Below are 21,329 nucleotides of genomic sequence, written 5' to 3' on the forward strand. Positions count from 1 at the left end.
GCACACATTGCTGTACCCTCTGCCTGAGGAAGTGATTGCCTCCCCATTATGCTTTTTCTGGCTAGTCTTCCTACCTTTCAGATTTCAGCCTGTCAGACACTTCCTCCAAGAAGCCTGCTTCGGTAACTCCACTCTGGGGTTTTTTCCCAAGAGTTCCCCTGCGCAGTTTATTTTCCCCTTCATAGAAATATACTTCGGTTCTTGTTAACTTAGTTCTGCAAGGACAGTGGTCGTGTCTATCTTGCTTAGAATATCTCCAGAGGGCGAAACTGGGCCTGGTTCAGTAAAAGCACTTGGTAAATATTTGAATGACTCAATACCCTGTGCTGGGCTCTGTCTCAAATAAGTTATTTGATTTTCAGGAAAATAATTTATGGTGTGACTTGGTTAATGTTTTATAGGAACACAAAAACACCATATTAAATGATATATTTTTACTAATGGGCTGTCAGAATGGAGATCTCAACAGTTTTATTCAGTGTCATTTCATTATAATGTTGATGAGATGCTCTAGGAACTTACTCTTGTTTGTATCAATTATCCTATGGTAAAATGGGTTATGCTGCAGGTCCAAGAACTACTGATGACCTTCAGTGAGGACTTAATATATAGTCAAATTGAAAAGTGGCTCTGATAATCAGTATGGCAAGTAAAATGCTGAAATTCTTTGACAAATTTAGAAAGGCAAGACTCTTCAAAAAATAGAAAGGTTCTAAAATAAAAATAAAAAGAAAGGTTCTGCCCTGGCCAATGTGGCTTAGTTGGTTGAGCGTTGTCCCGTGCACCAAAGGTTGTGGCTTGACTCCTGGTCAGGTAAAGGAGGCAACTGATCGATGTTTATCTGTGACATTCATGTTTCTCTCTCTCTCTCCCTCCCCCTTCTCCTCTCTCTAAAAAAAACAATAACAATATATTTAAAAAATAGAAAGGTTCTAATATTTCTGTCTCTCTATTCAAGAATATTAAAGGACACTAGAGAAATAATGTAACCCCTCCCACAAAACAATGAAAGAACAATTTCATTTTAAGGACTTTTATTACAGGATGTTAACATATTCAGGACACTTCAGAGCACCTTATACTTCTAATCAGATTTTTGGTAACTGGTTTAAAAGTGTTACTTGAATATTTTTCTCATACTGGCTTTCAGGCAAAAGTACTACTTAGTGATTGTTTAAGAGATGTTAATTTGATTAAACAGTTTATCCTTAATAACCTGAGACATCAATCCATGGATAGCTTCTATGGTCGTTTTACAGCTGGAAAGAAAAAACACATCACATAATGTCACAAGACCTGAAAACTGTTTCAAATATACAAGTCCCCCCATTACATCCTTGTACCCCCAATAATGATTTCAGCTCTATTCAGATTCCCCAAACCATACCAATTTATAGTTTACTCTCATTATTTTTAGCCTCCTGCAAGTCTTTTGACCATTTCACTACTTATGAGCACCTTCATAAGGAATGACAAAGTAAAATTTGACATAATTCATAATAGTTAATTTTGTTACTTGTCAGTAGCTTTGGTAAAAGTTCTGTTTTAGGAGGTGACTAACTTATATATAATTCATATTATATTGGCCCCAGTATTTATTATATTAAAATCTGTTATTCCTTTTGTTGTTGTTTATTACTTAAAATAATTTAAAAAATGATTTAGTGGGTGAAGTCTACAAATCATATAGACTTCTAGAAATGGAAGAGAAAAACACACATTTGGAGAAGTACCAAAACTGATAACTAATGTCAAAGGAAAATGTAATTTTTATCCAGTCTACTAGCTCTATCTATACCTTCTGAAAACCTATGGAAAAGAAAGAAGTGAGGTAATTCTAACCCAAGAGGGCTTCTGCTCCTGATACACTCTGTCTTCCCTTCTCCTTTCCACCCACCAGTCCAGTTTTAAAAAAACATGAACACCAAGGTTTTGGTTTATACAGATGTCAACATACTTCCCCCTTCCTTTCTGTCCCAAATTATCATATTAAAATTTGAATTTTTGTGAAAGTAAATGTTGTTTAAGGTAGTCTTCCCAATCCTGTATACATCTGACAGCCCACATAATTGTTTCCTAAGTTATCAGAGAACATATACCAAATTTGTTCCTAATGAATCTTGGTTGTGAAATCTGGGATACTAAACAAAAGATAATTTCAGAAGAATAACAAGAGAGATGCAATCATTACTGTGCTATTTAGGGGTTTAAAACTTTATAAAAATGTGAAAATATGACAAATTTAAGAAATCCTACTTTAATTCCTCAGAAAATAATTAGGTTAGAATGGATTAGGACATCCTTTAGTTAAAGCTTTTTTTTTTTTTAAGATTCAGTGATTGATTGGTTTTCTTTGTTACACTATCTAGCTGAACCTAGAAAAGGTGACTGGGAGTTTTTTATAACATTACCTAGATCTTTAAGCTTTTAATGTTCTTATATAATGTCTCCTAAATTTTCAAAGTTAAAATCTGCCTTTGACAACTCTTAAAGGTCCCAAGAAGTTAATATTCAGGCACTATTCTAAGTCATAAGTAAGTTAAATCATAAGGAATTTGAATTCTACTATTATTTACAAGTCTTGGAATAGATTTGCTCTTACCTGTCTCGTGTAGCTTTGGCAAGTTTGTCTTCTGACTTTCTGTCATGTGTTTCTAAACCCAACATGAAACTCCCTCGTCCCAGCTGGGCTTCTGACTGTTCTAATTTTTCAGACAAATCAAAGACCTGGCCGGTGGTATAGTCTGCATTCTGTGTAGAAAACGATACCGTGTCAGTACACAATACAAATCTACCATTAGACAATTTTAATGTAAATTAATTTTCCTATATAGAACATTTCATTTACAAGGAATTCCACTATGAAATCTAAGAGGAAAGTCAATGAATTAACAAGTCAAATGAAACTTGCAGATCTGACTCCAAAGTTCAAGCAGTGCAAATGTAGAGTTTTTTCCTCTTTTACAATTTCAAGTTTAAATTTAAAATTTTTCTTTTTGACAGTTGAAATCTAATATTTGTTATAATGAGAAGCTTTCACAGATCTGAGCCCAGGCTCTGGTTCTGCTGCAGATTAGTTGGGAGGCCTTGAGAGAGTGCCTTTAAGTCTTCTCCTAAAAATGGGGGAGGAAGGTGATAATTTCTACCTTAAGGCTAATATGAAGATTGAATTCAGTAACATATATAAAGCTATTTGGACAGTCCATGGCACCTGGCAAGACCTTAGCAATTGTTAGCTAATTTTGTTTGTTCTTTTCTTTTTTTTAAATCCTCACCCAAGGATATTTTCCCATTTATCTTCAAATAGTGTGGGAGGGAGGGAAGGAGAGAGGGAGAGAGGGAGAGAGTGGGGGAGAGAGAGAGTGAGAGCATGAGAGCAAAACAGAAACATGGATGTGAGAGGGATACACTGACTGGCTGCCTCCTGCACGACCCTGACCAGGGCCCCGGGAGAACTGCAACCGAGGTATGTGCCCTTGACTGGAATCAAACCCCTGACTCTGGTCCTCGGGCTGACGCTCTAGCTGCTGAGCAAAACCGGCCAGGGCTTGTTATTTGTTCTTGATGAACTTCTAGGATTACGTAGTACTTACGGCAACATTTAAAACATAACATTGTTTTTGCTTTTCTGATTATAAAATAGCTATTGCAGAAAATTTGGAAAATGTGGGGAATATAAAGAAGAAAAGAAACACATATAATCCCTGCCGGTTTGCCTCAGTGGGTAGAGCATCAGTCCGTGGACCAGAGTCCTGGGTTTGGTTCCCACTTGGGGCACGTACCTCGGTTGCAGTTTGTCCCTGGCCGGGGTTGTGTGGGTGGCGACCACTCTATGTGTCTCTCTCACATGGATAATTCTCTCTCTCTCTTTCTTCCTCTCTCCCTCCTGCTCTATGTGAAGATAAATGCAAAAAAAAAAGTCCTCAGGTGATTAAAAAAAAAGAAACATATATAATTCCTCTACCTAGCTATAACCACAGTTATATTTTAGAGTATTGCTATATTCTCACATGCACAACTATATTTGGTAAGCTGAAATATATACATAGTGGGGTAAAAGTAGGAGCAAAAGTAGGTTTACAGTTGTTTGTATGGAAAAAGACATACAGGTTGATTATTACAATAGTGAATCAACTCTGTTTTGTGTTCTCACAACTGTAAAACTACTTTGCCTAGTCTTGTATATATCACTTTTCCCTTTAATATTTCATACTTTTCAAAAATAAAAATTTTTATAGTTACATAAATACACTTAACTATTTTTTTTCCCAAATTGTTTCTTTATTGATTTTTAGAGAGAGAGGAAGGGAGAGGGAGAGAGAGAGAGAAACATTGATGAGAGAGAACATCGACTGGCCTCCTCCTGCATGCCTCCCCAGTGGGGATTTGGCCCACAACCTGGGCATGTGCCCTGACTGAGAATTCAACCGGCAACCTCTTGGTGCATGGGTCGATGCTCAATCACTGAGCCACACTGGCCGGGCTTAACTGTAATATTTTTAAAAAGGTTTTTGTGGGACATCTTTCTGAAAATGTGTCTACAATACAAAACAAATTTTCATAAAGATGAGTTGTGAAGTACATAGTTCCTTTTCTATATTTTCAATAGAAAAGCAGGAAGATTTAATAAACAACTTGGCAACAATTAGCATGTTATCTTATTTGCTCAGCTGATAAGACCGTGTACAGGATATACAGTCTAATCAGCAAACATGAAAAGTTATTTGCTGTCACCATAGTTACTACAGAGGGCCCTTGAAAATGCTATTAGTTCTTCAATGATTTTACAAACTTATATTTCTAAAAGATGCAATTATATTCACTTTGTCTGGATCTAAGTGACTTAGGACACCACCACCACCACCACCACCACTTTCCCCTGCCCCAAGTTTGGAGAAAACCCTAATGTTTATAGACCACTTCATATTTGGATGATTTAGTTCAAGCCATAAAAATGTAGGAAGGTAGAAACAGTGCTAGTATTAAAATGACATCAATTACATTTCAGACACACAGAAAACAAACACAGGGAAGTAATTTCTTAAATTACTTGTTTTTCCTGGTAGCCTTTAGGTTACATGCTTTAGTTTGGAAAAGAGATGATGTGAACATATATTTATATATTTTTTCTTGCTTCAATGTACAATATATATAAAACTACAAGAAAGGAAAAAACACAATTTAACCTTTTCTTGATGATTAATGTCAATACATGCAGTGCTGTAATATAGGGACAGCCATAGGCTGAGAAGGCAGATTTGCCTTCCACACAGGTTCGGGCTGCTCTTAGTGTTTTCTCCCCTTGCCATCATGTGTCACTTCTGGCTGCTATTAGTATACTTGCCTCTAAGGAAATAACACATATAAAGCATTTAGGAGTGTCTGGCGTATAGGAAGCTCTTAATAAATGTTTGCTGTTATGATCCCTCTCCTTCCTTCTAATATGCTACTTTTGACTGTTGAGGATAAAAAATAAGAACAGAAAACTTGTCAGAATTGTGTTTATTGTTTTTTTGTTGTTGTTGTTTTTTTATCCTCACCTGAGGACATTTTTCCATTTTCTACTCAGATAGAGCGGGAAGGAGAGAGAGGAAGAGAGAGAAACATCGATGTGAAAGGGACACATCGAGCGGCCGCCACCCACACAACCCAACCAGGGCTGGGGACAAACTGCAGCCAAGGTATATGCCCTTAGCGGGAACCGAACCCAGGTCTCTGTGGACCGCAGGCTGACGCTCTAACTGCTGAGCCAAACCGGACAGGGCCAGAATTGTGTTTAAAGTGATAGTAACTATGCTCAAGTGAGGTCTGTTCCCCTGAGTGTAATGAACCAAACAAAGACAAAAATAAATTATTGAGGCTTTATTATGTGCCAGGCACTTTATTAACTGCTTTATATAAAGAATTTCATTAATTCTTTTTTTTTTTAATTTTTTTTCTTTATTGATCTTCAGAGAGAGAGGAAGGGAAAGGGAGAGATAGAAACATCGATGAGAGAGAACATCGACTGGCCGCCTCCTACATGCCCAACACTGGGGATCTGGCCCACAACTTGGGCAAGTGCCCTGACCGGGAATTGAACCGGCAACCTCTTGGTGCATGGGTCGATGCTCAACCAGTGTGCCACACCAGCCGGGCAAGAATTTCATTAATTCTTAATGTATTTAATGATGTAGGTACTAATATCATTGAACCCAAGAAAGGCTCAATCACATTAAGTAACTTTCTAAAGGTCATACACAGTTAGTAAAGTCGCAGAGTTGTTTGAATTAATTTTACTCCAAATTTTGTGGTTCTAACCATTATACTAAATCGTACTATATGAAGTGGCCTACTTTTTTTTTTTTTTTTAAGTAAGAAACAAAATAAAACAAAACAAAAAACAAACAGTTCCTGGCTAAGCTATAGATAGAATCGCTAGAAGCTTGTTAAATAAATATCCTCTAAATATATTAGGTTTTAATGACGTATTGGAAAGTATTCAGCTATTTTCCCTCCTCTTTTATGGGCCTAGCATCTGCTGCTTTAAGGTGATAATATCCTGCCCTGGTCAGTGTGGTTCAGTTGGTTGAGCGTTGTCTGGTGCACTGAATGTTCAATGGTTTGATTCCTGATCAGGGTACATACCCAGTTTGCCAGTTTGGTCCCCGGTAGATGGATGTACAGGAGGCAACAATTGATGTTTCTCTCTCTCTCTACCTCTCTACCTTCCTCTCTCTAGAAACAATAAAGACATATTAAAAAAAAAGATAGTGATATCCTGATTTTCTTCTGGGACAACCCTTTTCCCATTCTTTGTCCATGTGCTCCTGAAACAGTTTCTTCTACTTCAGCCCAGTGGCAAAACACTTGCCTTGGCTCAGATCAGTCACATGGGTATGAGACTTAAGCAAAGCTCAGACACAGTGAGGCTTTGCCTGGGGGAGAGAGGGAGAGAGGCAGAGAGGGGGACAGAGAGGGAGGCAGAGAGGGGGAGGGGGAGGGAGAGGGAGAATATGTGTGTATAGTGACCTTCTCTTTTGAATGTGAACCTGAGGCTAGGAGGTCTGAAGCTAACGCTGCCATCTTTCTTTCACACGAAGCCTGAAACTGAAGCCAACTGACATGAAATTAAAGCTGACAGAGAAGGATCAAGACCTCATAATACTGTTTGAATGCAAACTTAGTTGAAATTGAACTAAGCCTCACTCCTGAACTTCGCAGCTTACATGATTCTCTTTTTGGTTTAAGCCAGTTTGGTTGGGTCTTCTGTCACTTGTAACTAGAGTCCTACCTGAAATACCTTACAGAGCAAAAACTATTATTTGTCTTTTTCTCTCTGTAAGTCTCTTTAAGGAAGGGGCAGCTTTCACCCTCATTTAGGCACTATATTTGCCATTTAGACTTGGTCTCAACAGTACATGACACAGACCTTTGCTTGGCCCATTATCCTAATGCAGCTCTGGTCATGCAGCCTGCTGTCTTGGCCAAGTGAGGTATAGCCAGCCATTCCATGGAAAAGAGTTTCAGATATTAAACATCTTATGTAGCTTAGATAAAATTCAAACGCATCTCCTAAAAGTATAGTACTTACAGTAAGCAAGCTAGAGGAACTCAGAGTATTCACCCAGTATTTATTCCACAAAAGCTCAAGCAATTTGCGATCCAAAGAGGACTTGAAATATGAGACTTCTAAGGCATAATATCTATGAAACAAAAGCACACATTTAGTAAATTTAAGTGAATTACATTTTATATCCAAATAGTCACGTTTTAGTTTTCAGTCCAATTAGAATATCAGGTAACCATGGTTTCTTTACTCTTCAGGGGTATGGTTTCAAAATCTTCTGCTTAGTAAACTTTATGTGTTATATTTTTTCCCCTTCCGTAGAGCCCAGAAATTCCCAAGAATTTATTAACAACCAATCAGAACTTCTGAACGACATATGTTCATTCATGATATTGAGTTTATTAGTTCCAGACAATACCACATAAGCTTAAGGAACTGCCTATCTAGGGTCAAGTATAATTTTTGTTAGGCTTTTAAAAATACTGAAAATGACTTGTGGATTCCCCATTCTTCCCATTCTAATCCCCTAATTAAGACCTACTGCTTTTTGGAAAGTAAACTATAAAGCAGGTCCTTAAATTACCTAAAATAATTACTATTGCTTCCAAGGGTACCTAATTTATAATCAAGGATAGCAAGGAAAATTTGCTTAAATGTCTTAAAAACATATTTTTCAAGTAATAAATAAATATTTAGATTCTGTGCCTCAATGGATACAAAGAAACACAAGGTACTTCTTATCTTAAGGAGCTTACCATTTATACAGAAGATGTGGTATGAATCCACAAGAAGTTAAATGACATACACTGAATAACAATAAGTGATACTATAGTGCATATATAAAATCAATCACCGACCAATTAACTGTTAGAGTTCATGAGCACTCTCAGTGTTGACAAACTGCCTGAGAAACTCCAGGGAGAAAGCAGGATTTAGAGTAACCCTTACATGAGTCTATGGTGTGGACATGTGGACAGCAAGGAGGGCATTAGGCAGAGAGCATCCACTCACAGAAAGGAAAGCATGAAAGGAATAAGTAAATCGGTTTGCCTGGACAATAGCAAAAACAAAAGAATTATGTGCGGGAAACCTAGAAAGCTTTGTTGAGCTCTAGTTGGTGGAGGATATTACATAAAAGGCTAAGAAATTCAACCTTTATCTTTTTAGGTACTTGGGACTCACAAAAAGTGTTTGAACAAAAGAATTATGTGCAGGAAACCTAGAAAGCTTTGTTGAGCTCTAGTTGGTGGAGGATATTACATAAAAGGCTAAGAAATTCAACCTTTATCTTTTTAGGTAGTTGGGACTCACGAAAAGTGTTTGAACAAAGCAGTGACATGGCCAAAGAGGTGTTAGAAAGCTGGCTGTGGCAGGACATGTTAGAGGAGAGAAACTGGAGGCAAGGCTACCACAAAGGATGCAGGTGCAGTGGGGTAGGTGTGAAGAGATGAAGGCTTAGGCTCAAATTAGTGATGTGAAAGACACATGGACACAACAAAAATGCTTGTTGATTAAGTCCAGGAGTGAAGAAATAAAAAAGAATAAGAATGTAAAGACATCAGAATTAAGCGAAGGTGTTTTCACAATTAAGACACTTGTACATTTCTGAAGATGGAAAGGGCAGAGCTAGTGAAATGTGGAACAGTGTATCTCTTGAGCACCTATTAAGTCCCAGGTGCTTTACATACATTCTCTTTTATTTTCCCTCCTATCATACAGGAAAGATTTATTTTCCCCATTCTACAGACAAAGGAACAAATTTAGAGAATAAAGGCCTTTCTCACAGCCACATAGCTAGGAAGTAGCAGAGAAAGGATACAAAAATTTATGGCTATTACCAAGAACCTCACAGTTTTTATTTTTACATTCAGAGTGTAGACATTTAAGAGAATATTTATAAGTGAAGCTCCAGGGGTGGGGGGTTAGGTACTTGAAGGGGAGGCAAGGGCTCAAGTGGGAGGATCAGCTTTAGAAAGGAGGAGTTGTACTTCTGATACCTGATAGAAAAAGAGATTAGAGGATGGGCACAGCAGCAGATATTTAGGTTTATAAAGGGTGGAAAATAAGGAACTCAAACTCAAGGGACTAGAATAGATTTTCATGTTTTTAAATGTATGGACTACTTTAATTTCATAGGTTTATACAATGAAATTTTTGGTCTAATATGTAATTAGCTGTAAATATGAGCAGTAGAGTTGAAAACAAGAATATGTAAAATTACTCGTGGAGCTAAATCCTTATCTTCTATATGAGAAGTCAATAACAGATCCCGCTCAGAACTGAAAATCAAGAAGCAGCACTATCAGCATGTTGTTTCAAGGTATTGGGGTAAATACTTAAAGTAATAACTGTAATAGTTTGAGTGACCGACCTCTAGGGGATAGGAAAGGGAAAAGTACAAGACTGATGTTTTTCATAAGTTTCCTGGAACCATTTTACTCATTAAACTATGTGTTTGTAGAACACTGATAACATACAAGCTAATTTATTTATTTATTTAAAAAAATTCTTTTTCCTTTATTGATTTTAGAGAGAGAGGAAGGGAGAGGGAGAGACAGAAACATCGATGAGAGAGAACATTGACTGGCCGCCTCCAATATGCCCCCAACTGGGGATCGCGCCCACAACCTGGGCATGTGCCCTGACCGGGAATCAAACCGGAGGCCTCTTGGTGCAGGGTCGACGCTCCACCACTGAGCCACACCGGCTGGGCCATACAAGCTAATTTAAAAAACATTTATTTTCACTAAGGTTCTTCAAAGTTAAAAATAAGACCTACATTAAATTCTAGATTTTAAAAAAACTGAGTGTGCATTATGATCTGGGATTTAAGGTAGGAAAGAAGAAAAAAAAAGTCAATATAAACTGTAGATAATGGCTCATCAGCAAACACTTTTGGAAGTAGTTCTATAACCAGCTTGCACAAAACCCCTGCTCTTTCAACTTGGCAGTATTTAAAATCATTAAACATTTGAAATAAGAATAAATTAAGCTATTTATTTGCCTTGTGACAAAGTTTTCTCTTTCTTATTTAGGAACTGATCCTAAGAGTACATCTTTGAATATGCTAGCAACTCCATGTTTAAAATTCTAGGCTGTAGCAATGTAGGCAGCTAGAAAGCGGCCACTCCTCTCTGTTAGCCTCATATTTTAGAAAAACAGGAAATGTACATTTGTTTGGATACAGAATGCAGAGACTGCATCAGTCTTTTTAGTTTGTTTCAAAAGCTGCTGGTGATGGTTAAAAAAACAGTAGAGGAGGTATTAAAAGTATAAGCTTTTGACCACTACAACTCAATATAAATGGAAGAAAAAATAATGATTACTCTGAAAATGAAATGATCACAGCAAAAGTGTTTCCATGCTCAGGAGCAATTCTCTCAAGCAAGAATGGCTTAAATTAAGTGATTTTATCTGAAACCTCTAACTGAAAAATAAAACAGAATCTTTTTCTTAAGAAGTATCTCAAGGATGACAGAAATCACATATATTTAAAAACTTAATTTTAGAAATTCTGGAATTTTCTAAGAATTTCTAAACAGAAAAATAAGAGCAGTAGTAGTAGCACATGGGTAGTACAGGTAGTCCTTGAAGTTGGGATAGGAGGCGTGGAGAAAAGGGGACACTGGATAATCATTTAAGCAACTTTTTTGGGTGGGGTGGGAAGTTGCTCACCCTTCTATGTGCCGTGCTGTTTTAAATGTTAGCATACAACAGTGAATCAATTCTACTTTCATGAAGTTCACATTCTAATGGAACCGATAACAAGGAAGCAAAAACAGATAGTGTCAAGTGCTAAGAAAAATAAAGCAGGGAAAGGGAACACAGAATGATAGGAAGATGTTATTTAAGATAGGGTGACCAATGAAGCTTCTCAGTTAGGATGACCTTTACACAGAAGCTCAATGACTGAAGTAGTTAGTGAGCCACACAGAAATAAGAAAGAATGTCCCAGGCAGAGGAAACAGCAAGTGCAAAGGGCCTAGGGCAGGATTCTGCCTGGCATGTCTGACACACCATAAGGAGGCCACTATGGCTGGTTTGGAGAGAGCAAAGGTTCAGGGAGAGGAGATGAGCTCAGAGAGGTTGCAGGAGCCAGACCACACAAGGTTGTGAGGGCCGTGGTAAGGACTAAGGATCGTATTCCTGGTGAGAAGGGAAGTCATTCTCGGAAGGAGGAATATGATTTACATTTTAACGAATCAGGAAAACTAGTTAGAAGGCTGGCACTTTGGTTCAGGCTCCAGATGGCTTGGGCAAGATGATAAGAGAGGTGCCAAGATACCTTTTAGAAAATGGAGAAAACTGTCCTTGTTAGTTTCTTTAACACTTTTAAAAATTGAGATGTAACTCACATACTATAAGATTCACTATTTTAAAGAAGTATATAATTCAGTGTTTTTTAGTATGGCTTCTTTAACTTTTGGAGTAAACATATTTTGGAAGAATTTTTGCTAAGTGGAACCTGGGTACTTTGAAGTTGCAGATAGGCTAGTGTCAGGCTGGCCCTAAATACTTCTTTTAACTGTTAGTTTCATTAACAGACCAAGTATCCTGTACACTGATAAAATGTTTATGGTTGTGTGAAAGACAAATAATATGTTAAATTAAAACAATTATTAATAAAAATTCAAATATTATCCTAAATTTGTACATTCTTACTATTATTTTATTATATTATTATTTTTTATCCTCACCCAAAGACATTTTTCCATTTTTTTGTTCAGATAGAATGGGAGGGAAAGAGAGGAAGAGAGAGAGAGAGAGAGAGAGAGAGAGAGAAACATCGATGTGAAAGGGACACATCGAGTGGCTGCCTCTGGCACGACCCAACCAGGGTGGGGACAAGCTGCAACCAAGGTATGTGCGCTTAGGGGAACTGAACCCAGGTCTCTGTGGACCGCAGGCCGATGCTCTAACCGCTGAGCCAAACCGGCCAGGGCATACATTATTACTATTATTTTAAAAGGTATTATGAAATGCATTTTGTCTGAACCTTTATTCTCATCTGTAAGGGGCTCAGACTGTATGATCTCTAAGGTTTCTTATGGTAACTCTAGCATCAGATAAATTAAAAAAAAATGTTTTCATTGATTTTTTTAGAGAGAGGAAGGGAGATAGAGAGAAAAACATCAATGTGAGAGAGAAACATCGATCAGCTGCCTCCTGCATGCCCTCTATTGGGGATCGAGCCTGCAACTTGTGCATATGCCCTGGCTGGGAATCAAACCAGAACTTCTCAGTCCATGGGACAATGCTCAATCCATTGAGCCTCACCAGCTGGCACATCAGATACATTTTTAAATTACTCACTGTTTGCAGTGTACACCAAAGTCTTCTATTTTATTAAGTGGGATAGTCTGGTACTCAGAAGGTCCTTCATCAGGAGGTTTGTAGCCCTAAACAAAAATGAAGAAAATAGACGATTTAAAAAGAAAAGGCAAACCAGAGGAAAAACATGTTTTATAGGCAGCTTTTTACTTACAGAAACATTAATTTTGGGGAGCCAAATACTGAACATAAACATTTTATGTTCTAGTCCTTTGGTGATGTGATGTACACTTGTGCTAATATCTATTTTAGATTGCAGGGAAATAGATGTATTTAGCTTGTTTTTCTACTACCTGTCAGGATGCCATGGGCATACAAATACTTATTAACAAATAAGACTGCTGCCCTGGCCGGTTTTGCTCAGTGGTTAGAGCATCCGCCCGTGGTCCGGAGAGACCCGGGTTTGGTTCCCGCTAAGGGCATGTACCTCGGTTGCAGTTTGTCCCCGGCCCTGCTTGGTCGTGCGGGTGGCAGCCACTCGATGTGTCCCTTCACGTCGATGTTTCCCTCTCTCTCTCTCTTCCTCTCTCTCCCTCCCACTCTTATCTGTGCAAAAAATGGAAAAATGTCCTCGGGTGAGGATAAAACAAACAAAACAAACAAGACTGCTTTTTTTTTCTTTATTGATTTTTTCGAGAGAGAGGAAGGGAGAGGGAGAGATAGAAACAGTGATGAGAGAAAACACTGATTGGCCGCCTTCTGCATGCTCCCCATTGGGGATTGGGCCCACAACCTTGGCATGTGTCCTGACCGGGAATTGAACCAGCAACTCTTGGTGCCTGGGTCAATGCTCAACCACTGAGCCACAACGAGCAAGCAAGACTGCTTTTCTAATAAAATTAACTATATTAAGCACAAATGTACTATCTTCTGCTAAGGACAATTAGTTCTAAGGACAAGTTGACTGCTATTTTGTAAATATTATTAAATTGTTTTAGGACAAAACAAGATACTAACCATAATACATCTTTAAAAATAGGTCAAATATTTGGAATTTAAAAAGTTATACAGACTTATAATTAAAAAAAAAATCTTTTTTCTTTATTGATTTTAGAGAGATAGGAAGGGAGAGGGAGAGAGAGAAACATTGATGAGAGAGAATATTGACTGGCTACTTTCTGCATGCCCCCCACTGGGGATTAGGCCCACAACCTGGGCATGTGCCATGACCGGGAGTTGCACTGGTGACCTTTTGGTGCATGGGCTGACGCTCAACCAGTAAGCCACACTGGCTGGGCTAGATTTATAATTTTAAAAATTACCTTTGGGTATGTCCTAAAGGCTCCAAGATTCACTTTTCCTGCAGATATTGTTCTTGTTGGATCAATCTACGAGAAAGATATATTTAATATCTGATTATAAAGTCATTATATACTTCCATTTGTTTACATATTATAAACCTAGAAATATATACATATATGTAACATTATATATACACCCACAAAATAGTTAAAATAACCAAATAGGAAAAAAACTAAAAATCCATAAAAGTTCAATAAAGTGGTAATAGAAATGTCTCATAGCTAACGATTAGATCTCATTATTATATAAGAATATTATTTGATAAGCTCCTCTTTTTCAAAAAATCTTTTTTCTTTTAAAAGATGAACAATTTCAGCCTTCCTCAGTAGCCTGGGTTGCGTCTAGAACACTGAACACAGCAAGAGCTGCTCTAGCAATTCCTGATTTACTCAATTCAGTCAGCACTGACTGAATACCTACCATGTGCTGGGAACTGAGACCCAGGTGCTGTGATCACCCTCACATTACAGAGTGGAGGAAGAGACACAGAGAGGTTAAGTAACTTGTTCAAAGTCCCAGTTTCTAAGAGGTGGAATTCAGATTCAAATCTAGGCAGGCTGATATTTGATTTTACCACACTAGTTTTATTTTTTGGTATATTTGCTTTAGTAATCCTTGTGAAGAACTTAATTAAAATGTGTTGTAAAAATACTTACCACCACTGCAACAAATGGCTCCTGGAACTGCTGATTGAGCATCTGAGTACTAACATCAATCCCAGAAAGCCAGCAGCCATAGCCAGGGTGGCTATGATACCAGCCAATTGCATTTTCAAGACGGCCAACCTAACAAATGAAGAGGGCAAGGGTGCTTGAGTTCCTGTTTAATCTGAGAGACACTTATTTGTTTACATGGCATTATGGTAAAATAATAGTAGGCAGAATAGTTCATAGAATATGCCTTCAAGTTAAAAAAAAAAAAAAAAGATGTTTTGAATAGATAATACATGCCAAAGCACAAAATTAACAAGATACGAAGGTTATTCAATCTCCTTCCTACCTCTTTTCCCTCAACTATCCAGTTTCTCAGCCCAGATGTTACCACTATACCCAGGTGCTTACACACCTATCTTCCAGAGATACTCTTTGCATATATGTAGGTTAATAAACACACATGATGGCATACCACATACAGTGTTCTACACTTTGCTTTTGCACTTAAAATATTCTGGAGTTTGTTTCATAAGAGTAAATATATAACTACTTTTTTATTTTTAGTTTTTTAAAAGCTGATTAACAGTTCATTCTATGACTCTACCATAATTTAATCAGTTTTCTACTCAGTAACATTTAGATTATTTCCAAAGTTTTGGTTTTACTTATGTATTTTAAAATGTTTTTATTTTATTTTTTTTTTAGAGAGAAATAGAAACATCTATGTGAGAGAAACATTGATCGGCTGCCTCCTACATGCCTCCTACTATGGATCAAGCCCACAAGCTGGGTATGGATTGCCCTGACTGGGAATCAAACCAGGACCTCTCAGTCCATGGGATTGGCGCTCAACCACTGAGCCACACTGGCTGGGCAAAAGTTTTGGTTTTATTTTTATTATTATTATTTTTTATCCTCACCAGAGGACTTTTTTCCATTCTTTATTCAGACAGAACGGGAGGGAGAGTGAGAGAGAGAAACATCGACGTGAAAGGGACACATCGAGTGGCTGCCACCCGCACGACCAACCAGGGCCGGGGACAAACTGCAACCGAGGTACATGCCCTTAGCGGGAACCGAACCCAGGTCTCTCTGGACCGCTGGTTGGTGCTCTAACCGCTGAGCCAAACTGGCCAGGGCAAAGTTTTGGTTTTAAACACACATCTGATGAGTGTGAGAATTAAAAAAAAATTTTATTGACATATAACACTATATTAGGTTAGGTGGACAATGTCATCGATGATTCAATATATTTTACGAAATGATCACAGTAAGTTAATTAACAGCCATCACCACACCTAGTTACAATTTTTTTCTTGTGATCAGAACTTTTAAGATGTACTCTCTGGAATGTGAGTTTATTTTTTAAAAAATTCATGCTAATCTCATGTACATTTTATATGGAGATTGTTGAAAATAACTTAAAATATAAACTTTAATGCAAAGAGGATAGCTTTAAGTTTAAAAAGTCGGAAGTCACCATGAGACTCTTTAACTTGCAGTAACAAGCTTTAAGGAACAAACAACAAGTGCTGGTGAGGGTGTGGAGAAAAAGGAACCCTAGTACACTGCTGCTGGGAATGCAGACTGATGCAGCCACTATGGAAACAAGTATGGAGTTTTGTCAAAAAATTAAAAATGGCCCTGCAATTTGACTTCATGATTCCAATTCTAGGACTATATCCTAAGAATCACAAAAAATCAACCATAAAGAATATATGCACCCCTATGTTCATAGCAGTGTTATTTACAATAGCTAAGATCTGGAAACAGCCCAAGTGCCCATCAGTAGATGAGTGGATAAAAAAGTTGTGGTACGTCCTGGCCAGTTTGGCTCAGTGATCAGAGCATCAGCCTGCAAACCAGAGTCGCGGGTTTGATTCTTATCAAGGGCATATATTTTGGTTGCAGTTCATCCTGGGCCCTGGTTGGGGTCGTTCAGGAGGCAGCCAGTCAATGTGTTGCTCTCACGTTGATGTCTCTCCATCTCTCCCACTCTATCTGAAGATAAATAGAGCCCTGCTGGTTTGGCTCAGTGCTTGGAGTGTCGGCCCGCAGTCCAGAGAGACCCGGGTTCAGTTCCCGTTAAGGGCACGTACCTTGGTTGCAGTTTGTCCCCAGCCCTGGTTGGGGTCGTGTGGGTGGCAGCCAGTTGATGTGTCTCTTTCACATTGATGTTTCTCTCTCTCTCTCTCTCTTCCACTCTCTCTCCCTCTTGCTCTATCTGAAGATAAATGCAAAAATGTCGAGCGAGGATAAAAAAAAAAGCTGTGGTACATTTACACAATGAAATACTATGGAGCTATTAAAAAAAAAGAAGACTCTGTGACCCTTTGAGACAGCATGGAGGGACCTGGAGATTATTATGCTAAGTGAAATAAGCCAGTCCACAAAAGAAAAATATCACGTGATCTCTTATATATGGAATCTAATGAACAAAATAAATTGATGAATAAAAGAGAACCAGAGGCATGGAAACATGGAATAGACTGACAGATCTCAGAGGGAAGGGGGCGGGGGGGTGAAGATGAGATTAACCAAAGAACTTATATGCATTGTCCACGGACACAGACAATACGGTGGTGAATGCCTGGGGTGAGGAGGGAACCAGGTAGAGAGGGGAGATGGGGGAATAAATAAGAGAACATCTGTAATACTCTCAACAATGAAGACTAAAAAAATGAATAGGAGGCAATCATGTAAAGAAAATATTCTATTAAAAAGAAACTGTATGGACACACACACACAAAACTTTAAGGAACAACATTTTTACCTGCTTGGCATTTTCTATATATGCGGCCATGTACTCATATGCAGCAGCCTGAGCATTTACTCGGGTTTCAGTGCCCTCTACAGGCAAAGCAAAACTGTCCATAATGATCATGGTTTCACCATCGACCTTTCCCAGCATCAAACCCATCACTTCCAAGTTGCCTCCTGATCTGGCATGCATCACCATTTTCAGTAGAGCCAACGCTGAGATTTTGCAGTACTTGAAGTAATGGTGACTATAAAACAAAAGCATGGTGTAATTAACTTCCTTATATAAAGTACAGTTTCAAAAGAATTTGTGTGAAGCTAATGAGTAAGTACTGAAGGAATTTAGTGGTACAAGGGGGAGAAAGTGTAGAATGTGGAAAAGAAAAAAGATGTAGAAAAGAACAGAGATTCTGAAGGGGGATGGAAATGATAAACATGTCAAAGACTTGCCAAATATTTCCCCTTGGGGCAAGGGAAGAGTATGAAATAGTTTTTTAGAATATACTACTCAAGTAGAAAAGAGCTAACTACATGACCAGTTCAAAAGACTTTTTCTCCATTAATTTTGAAATAACCAAATCTCTGATTGTGATTCTAGTTGGATGGTTGTGCCTAACTATTCTCAGGCCTAATCTCTGACCTCATGGTTGAGAATGTGGGCTCTGATATCCGTTTGCCTAGGTCTGAATCCTTGCACTGCCAAGTCCTAGCTGTGGCCTTGAGATAACCACTTAATATCTGTGTCTCAGTTTCCTCATCTGTAAATAGGGATATTTCATGCAGTTGTTAGGAAGAAACTAAATTAAATAATATATATAATGTGTTAGCTTAGTGCCCACCACATACTAAACTTCTCTCTGGTTTCAGCCTCAAAGGTAAAAATGCAGCTCCAATATCTCGAATTCTACTATAATCACCATTACAGAGTTTCTTATCTGTGGATGTGACTAAACTACTCTTGAATAATATACATTTGCCATCTAAGTGATGTAGCCCAAGACAGTTAAAATGAATGCAATTAGAGCCACAATCAGGCAGTAAGGCAAGCTGATAGTTTTCAAATATTTAATAGGCTACATCAACCTAAAATGTATAGGAGCAAGCAGACAACTAACCAGGCAAACTAACCAGTCTATATAGAATGGTCAGTCAATGTCACTGAGAAGCCTTTTTAAGGTGTCTGCCCATAGATTTCAATCACAAATCGAAGACATGGAGACCTGGTCTTGGGAGTCAAGACATGAATTATAATCTTGGTTCCTCCATTTACTGGGGAAAAGAAAAAAAAAAATGTATTGTGCTCCTATTACATAAATTCTAGGCCCTTTTTATATATTACCTCATCTAATCTTAATGACACCACCAACAGATCTTATTTCTATTTTACAGATTAAAAAAAAGAAAGATGTATAAGTAAATTTCCTAGGGTCAATCAACTAATTAGTGACAGTAGTGAGATTTGATTTTAGGTCTGACTATTGCTCATTTATGAGTTTTTTGCCTCTGTGATCATGAAATAAGTTAACGTACTGTATTTGCTTGGGTTGTCATGATAAGTAAATGACATGGAAATTTATAACTCAGTGCTCAGCTCATATTAATTACTCAATAAACACTGCTGGATCTGAACACTAACAGTTAAAAGCTTGCCTTGCAAAGAACTGAAAGACAGATGAAGTATGGTTTTTGTTGTTGACTACCACTCTCCTTTCTATCTCTCCATTAGAGAGACTGTGCTTTTACTCCCTCCCTAACAAAATCTGCTCTCAGGTAAAGAATCCTCAACTTTTCATCACTCCCAGGGACACAGGGGTTTTGGTAAGGGGCAAAAAGCCTTTAGCTTTTTAGATACAATTTCTAGTTTATGTGAACTCGTGGAGTAACATTTTGGGAGAACTTCGTGTGTTTCTGACATAACTACCAGCAACCAAAAAACAATTATAGATCTCTAAAAGATGCCTCATAGAGACCCTTGGCCTAGCTCAATTTCTGACGACAGCTGCACAATGTGGGATCAGGTGAAGGTCCCAACAAAGTGTATATCGACATAGGGTTCAAGGTAGAGTGGGTGGCATGTATTACAACGCGGTGTTGAGAAGTAACACCCCAAATCACCGCTTGTCCGTTTTCCTTTTCCATCCTCCGGAGGCAAACACGTTAAACAGAAAGGGGAGACGAAGAAAGCCATAGTGGAGGGGCTTAGGCTCTACTTGCGGGGATAAAAGACCAAAATTACCCAGGTGCATTTTCTTTCCTCTCCCTGCTCATGAAAAACCAAGCTCCCCACCCCCTTCAACTCCCACTCTCTCTGGGACTCCTTAACTCCCACCACCCGTCCCTCCCCTGCGTCTCGCCAGGGACCTCCTCACTCCTTAGTCCAGGGCTTCGCCGCCAGGATTTCTTGCTGCTGTTTCTTGTCGTATTTGTAGATTTCATCGATGCTCTGGGCTTCCTGCATGTTGTTGGCCAATTCCCAGGTTTTCTGGGCCATACAACTCCCGGATGCCGCCATCTCCAGGAATCCGAGAAGCTGTCGCCTCCACAATCAAGACACAGCTTTACCTCGCTGGGCCTCCAGGTGTGGGCTTCGGACCCCGCACCACGGGTGCAAACTCGTACTAGCTTCTCGAGGCAGCCATGACACCTAGAACCGGAGGTGAAGTTGGTGCAGACCACTAGGGGGTGGCGGGGGCCCTTCAGAGACGCTACGGTACAAACAGCACTTACAGAATAGTTGGAGACAGAGGAACCTTCTTGTGGCTTAGGGGAGAACATACTACCTTGGAAAACTATATGTGTGAATTAGGACAAGCAGCGATTAGGTATGAGAATGGTACAGCCTTCCGCACCGGAAGAAGGGCATGTTAATGTTGTGCCAGAAACCGGGAGCGTCCTTTTTCGTACTGCGCAGGCTCAGCCTCCGCCATATTGGAGTGGGTAGATCTTTAACTTGAGGTTGGGGAAAAGACTGTTTTTACGTGGGTGTAGATGCCTTAAATAAAGTAAGTTTGCTGAGAGACTAAAAATTAAGGATGTCTGCTGAAAAACTGACATGTAAGTAGTTCTGGATGTTGGCTGAAAGATAAACACGGCATCCTCATTTATTTACGGACTAACCGCTACACGTGCGTGAAATCCGACGGGCCGGTGGTGGTTTGGCGCGTTTCCCCAGCCTTCCGTCGAGGCCACGGAAACTCGTGCACGGGTTCACATGTACAGGACTTGTTCGTATTCTGAAAATGTCCAGTGCCTGGTTCTTACAGTAGCTTACAGTTAGTTTTCAGCATCGCTTCGTGAAACCACTTCTGTCCCCGAGACCGAATTAATCTCAACAGCCCATTTGTTTTCTTCCAACAGTAAATACAACGCTTAATCATTTTTTTTTTGCTTATTTTATGTATTCTTCCTCCCCCCCCCCCCCACCGCTCCGTACTAGATTCTAAATTCTAAATCACGGGGATCAGGTTTGTGTTCCTTGTTTTATCCTTAACATCGAGATGTTCAGTAAATATTTTTGCTTGGCTAGGGGGTGGAAGAAAGGGAGAGATGGGGAATAGCATCATAGCTCACCTCTCTCCCCAGTTTCTTTAGTCACCCTTAAAATTTTGCGTGTACGGTTAGCATTGCCTAAAATGCAGCCCCCTGACTTTTCTACCTGGGAGCTCCCATTGTTCAAAAAAGATAGCTCAGAGATCTCTACCATATTTTTCTCCTCTCCAGTAATCATTCCTTCC

General features: G+C 38.9%; 1 protein-coding gene across 2 annotated transcripts; it reads right to left on the bottom strand.

The window, feature by feature from the left end:
* Positions 1-227: 227 nt before the first annotated feature.
* Positions 228-20,339, bottom strand: COPS5 (COP9 signalosome subunit 5). Of its 2 annotated transcripts, XM_036263954.1 has the most exons (10): positions 20,323-20,339; positions 19,965-20,239; positions 17,609-17,843; positions 14,839-14,967; positions 14,143-14,208; positions 12,863-12,948; positions 7,574-7,685; positions 2,603-2,751; positions 1,217-1,259; positions 228-275 (listed from the first exon to the last, which is right to left on the bottom strand). In XM_036263954.1, the coding sequence occupies exons 2-10, from the start codon at positions 20,105-20,107 to the stop codon at positions 246-248; spliced, it is 993 nt and encodes a 330-aa protein (XP_036119847.1). In that variant the 5' UTR covers positions 20,108-20,239; positions 20,323-20,339; the 3' UTR covers positions 228-245. The 2 variants fall into 2 exon arrangements, with proteins under 2 accessions (XP_036119847.1, XP_036119846.1); XM_036263953.1 differs by lacking the exon at positions 228-275 and having other exon boundaries at positions 1,018-1,259.
* Positions 20,340-21,329: the final 990 nt, after the last annotated feature.

The sequence above is a fragment of the Molossus molossus genome, unplaced genomic scaffold (genome assembly GCF_014108415.1).
Source record: "Molossus molossus isolate mMolMol1 unplaced genomic scaffold, mMolMol1.p scaffold_m16_p_16, whole genome shotgun sequence".
In the NCBI taxonomy this organism is placed as follows: Eukaryota; Metazoa; Chordata; class Mammalia; order Chiroptera; family Molossidae; genus Molossus; species Molossus molossus.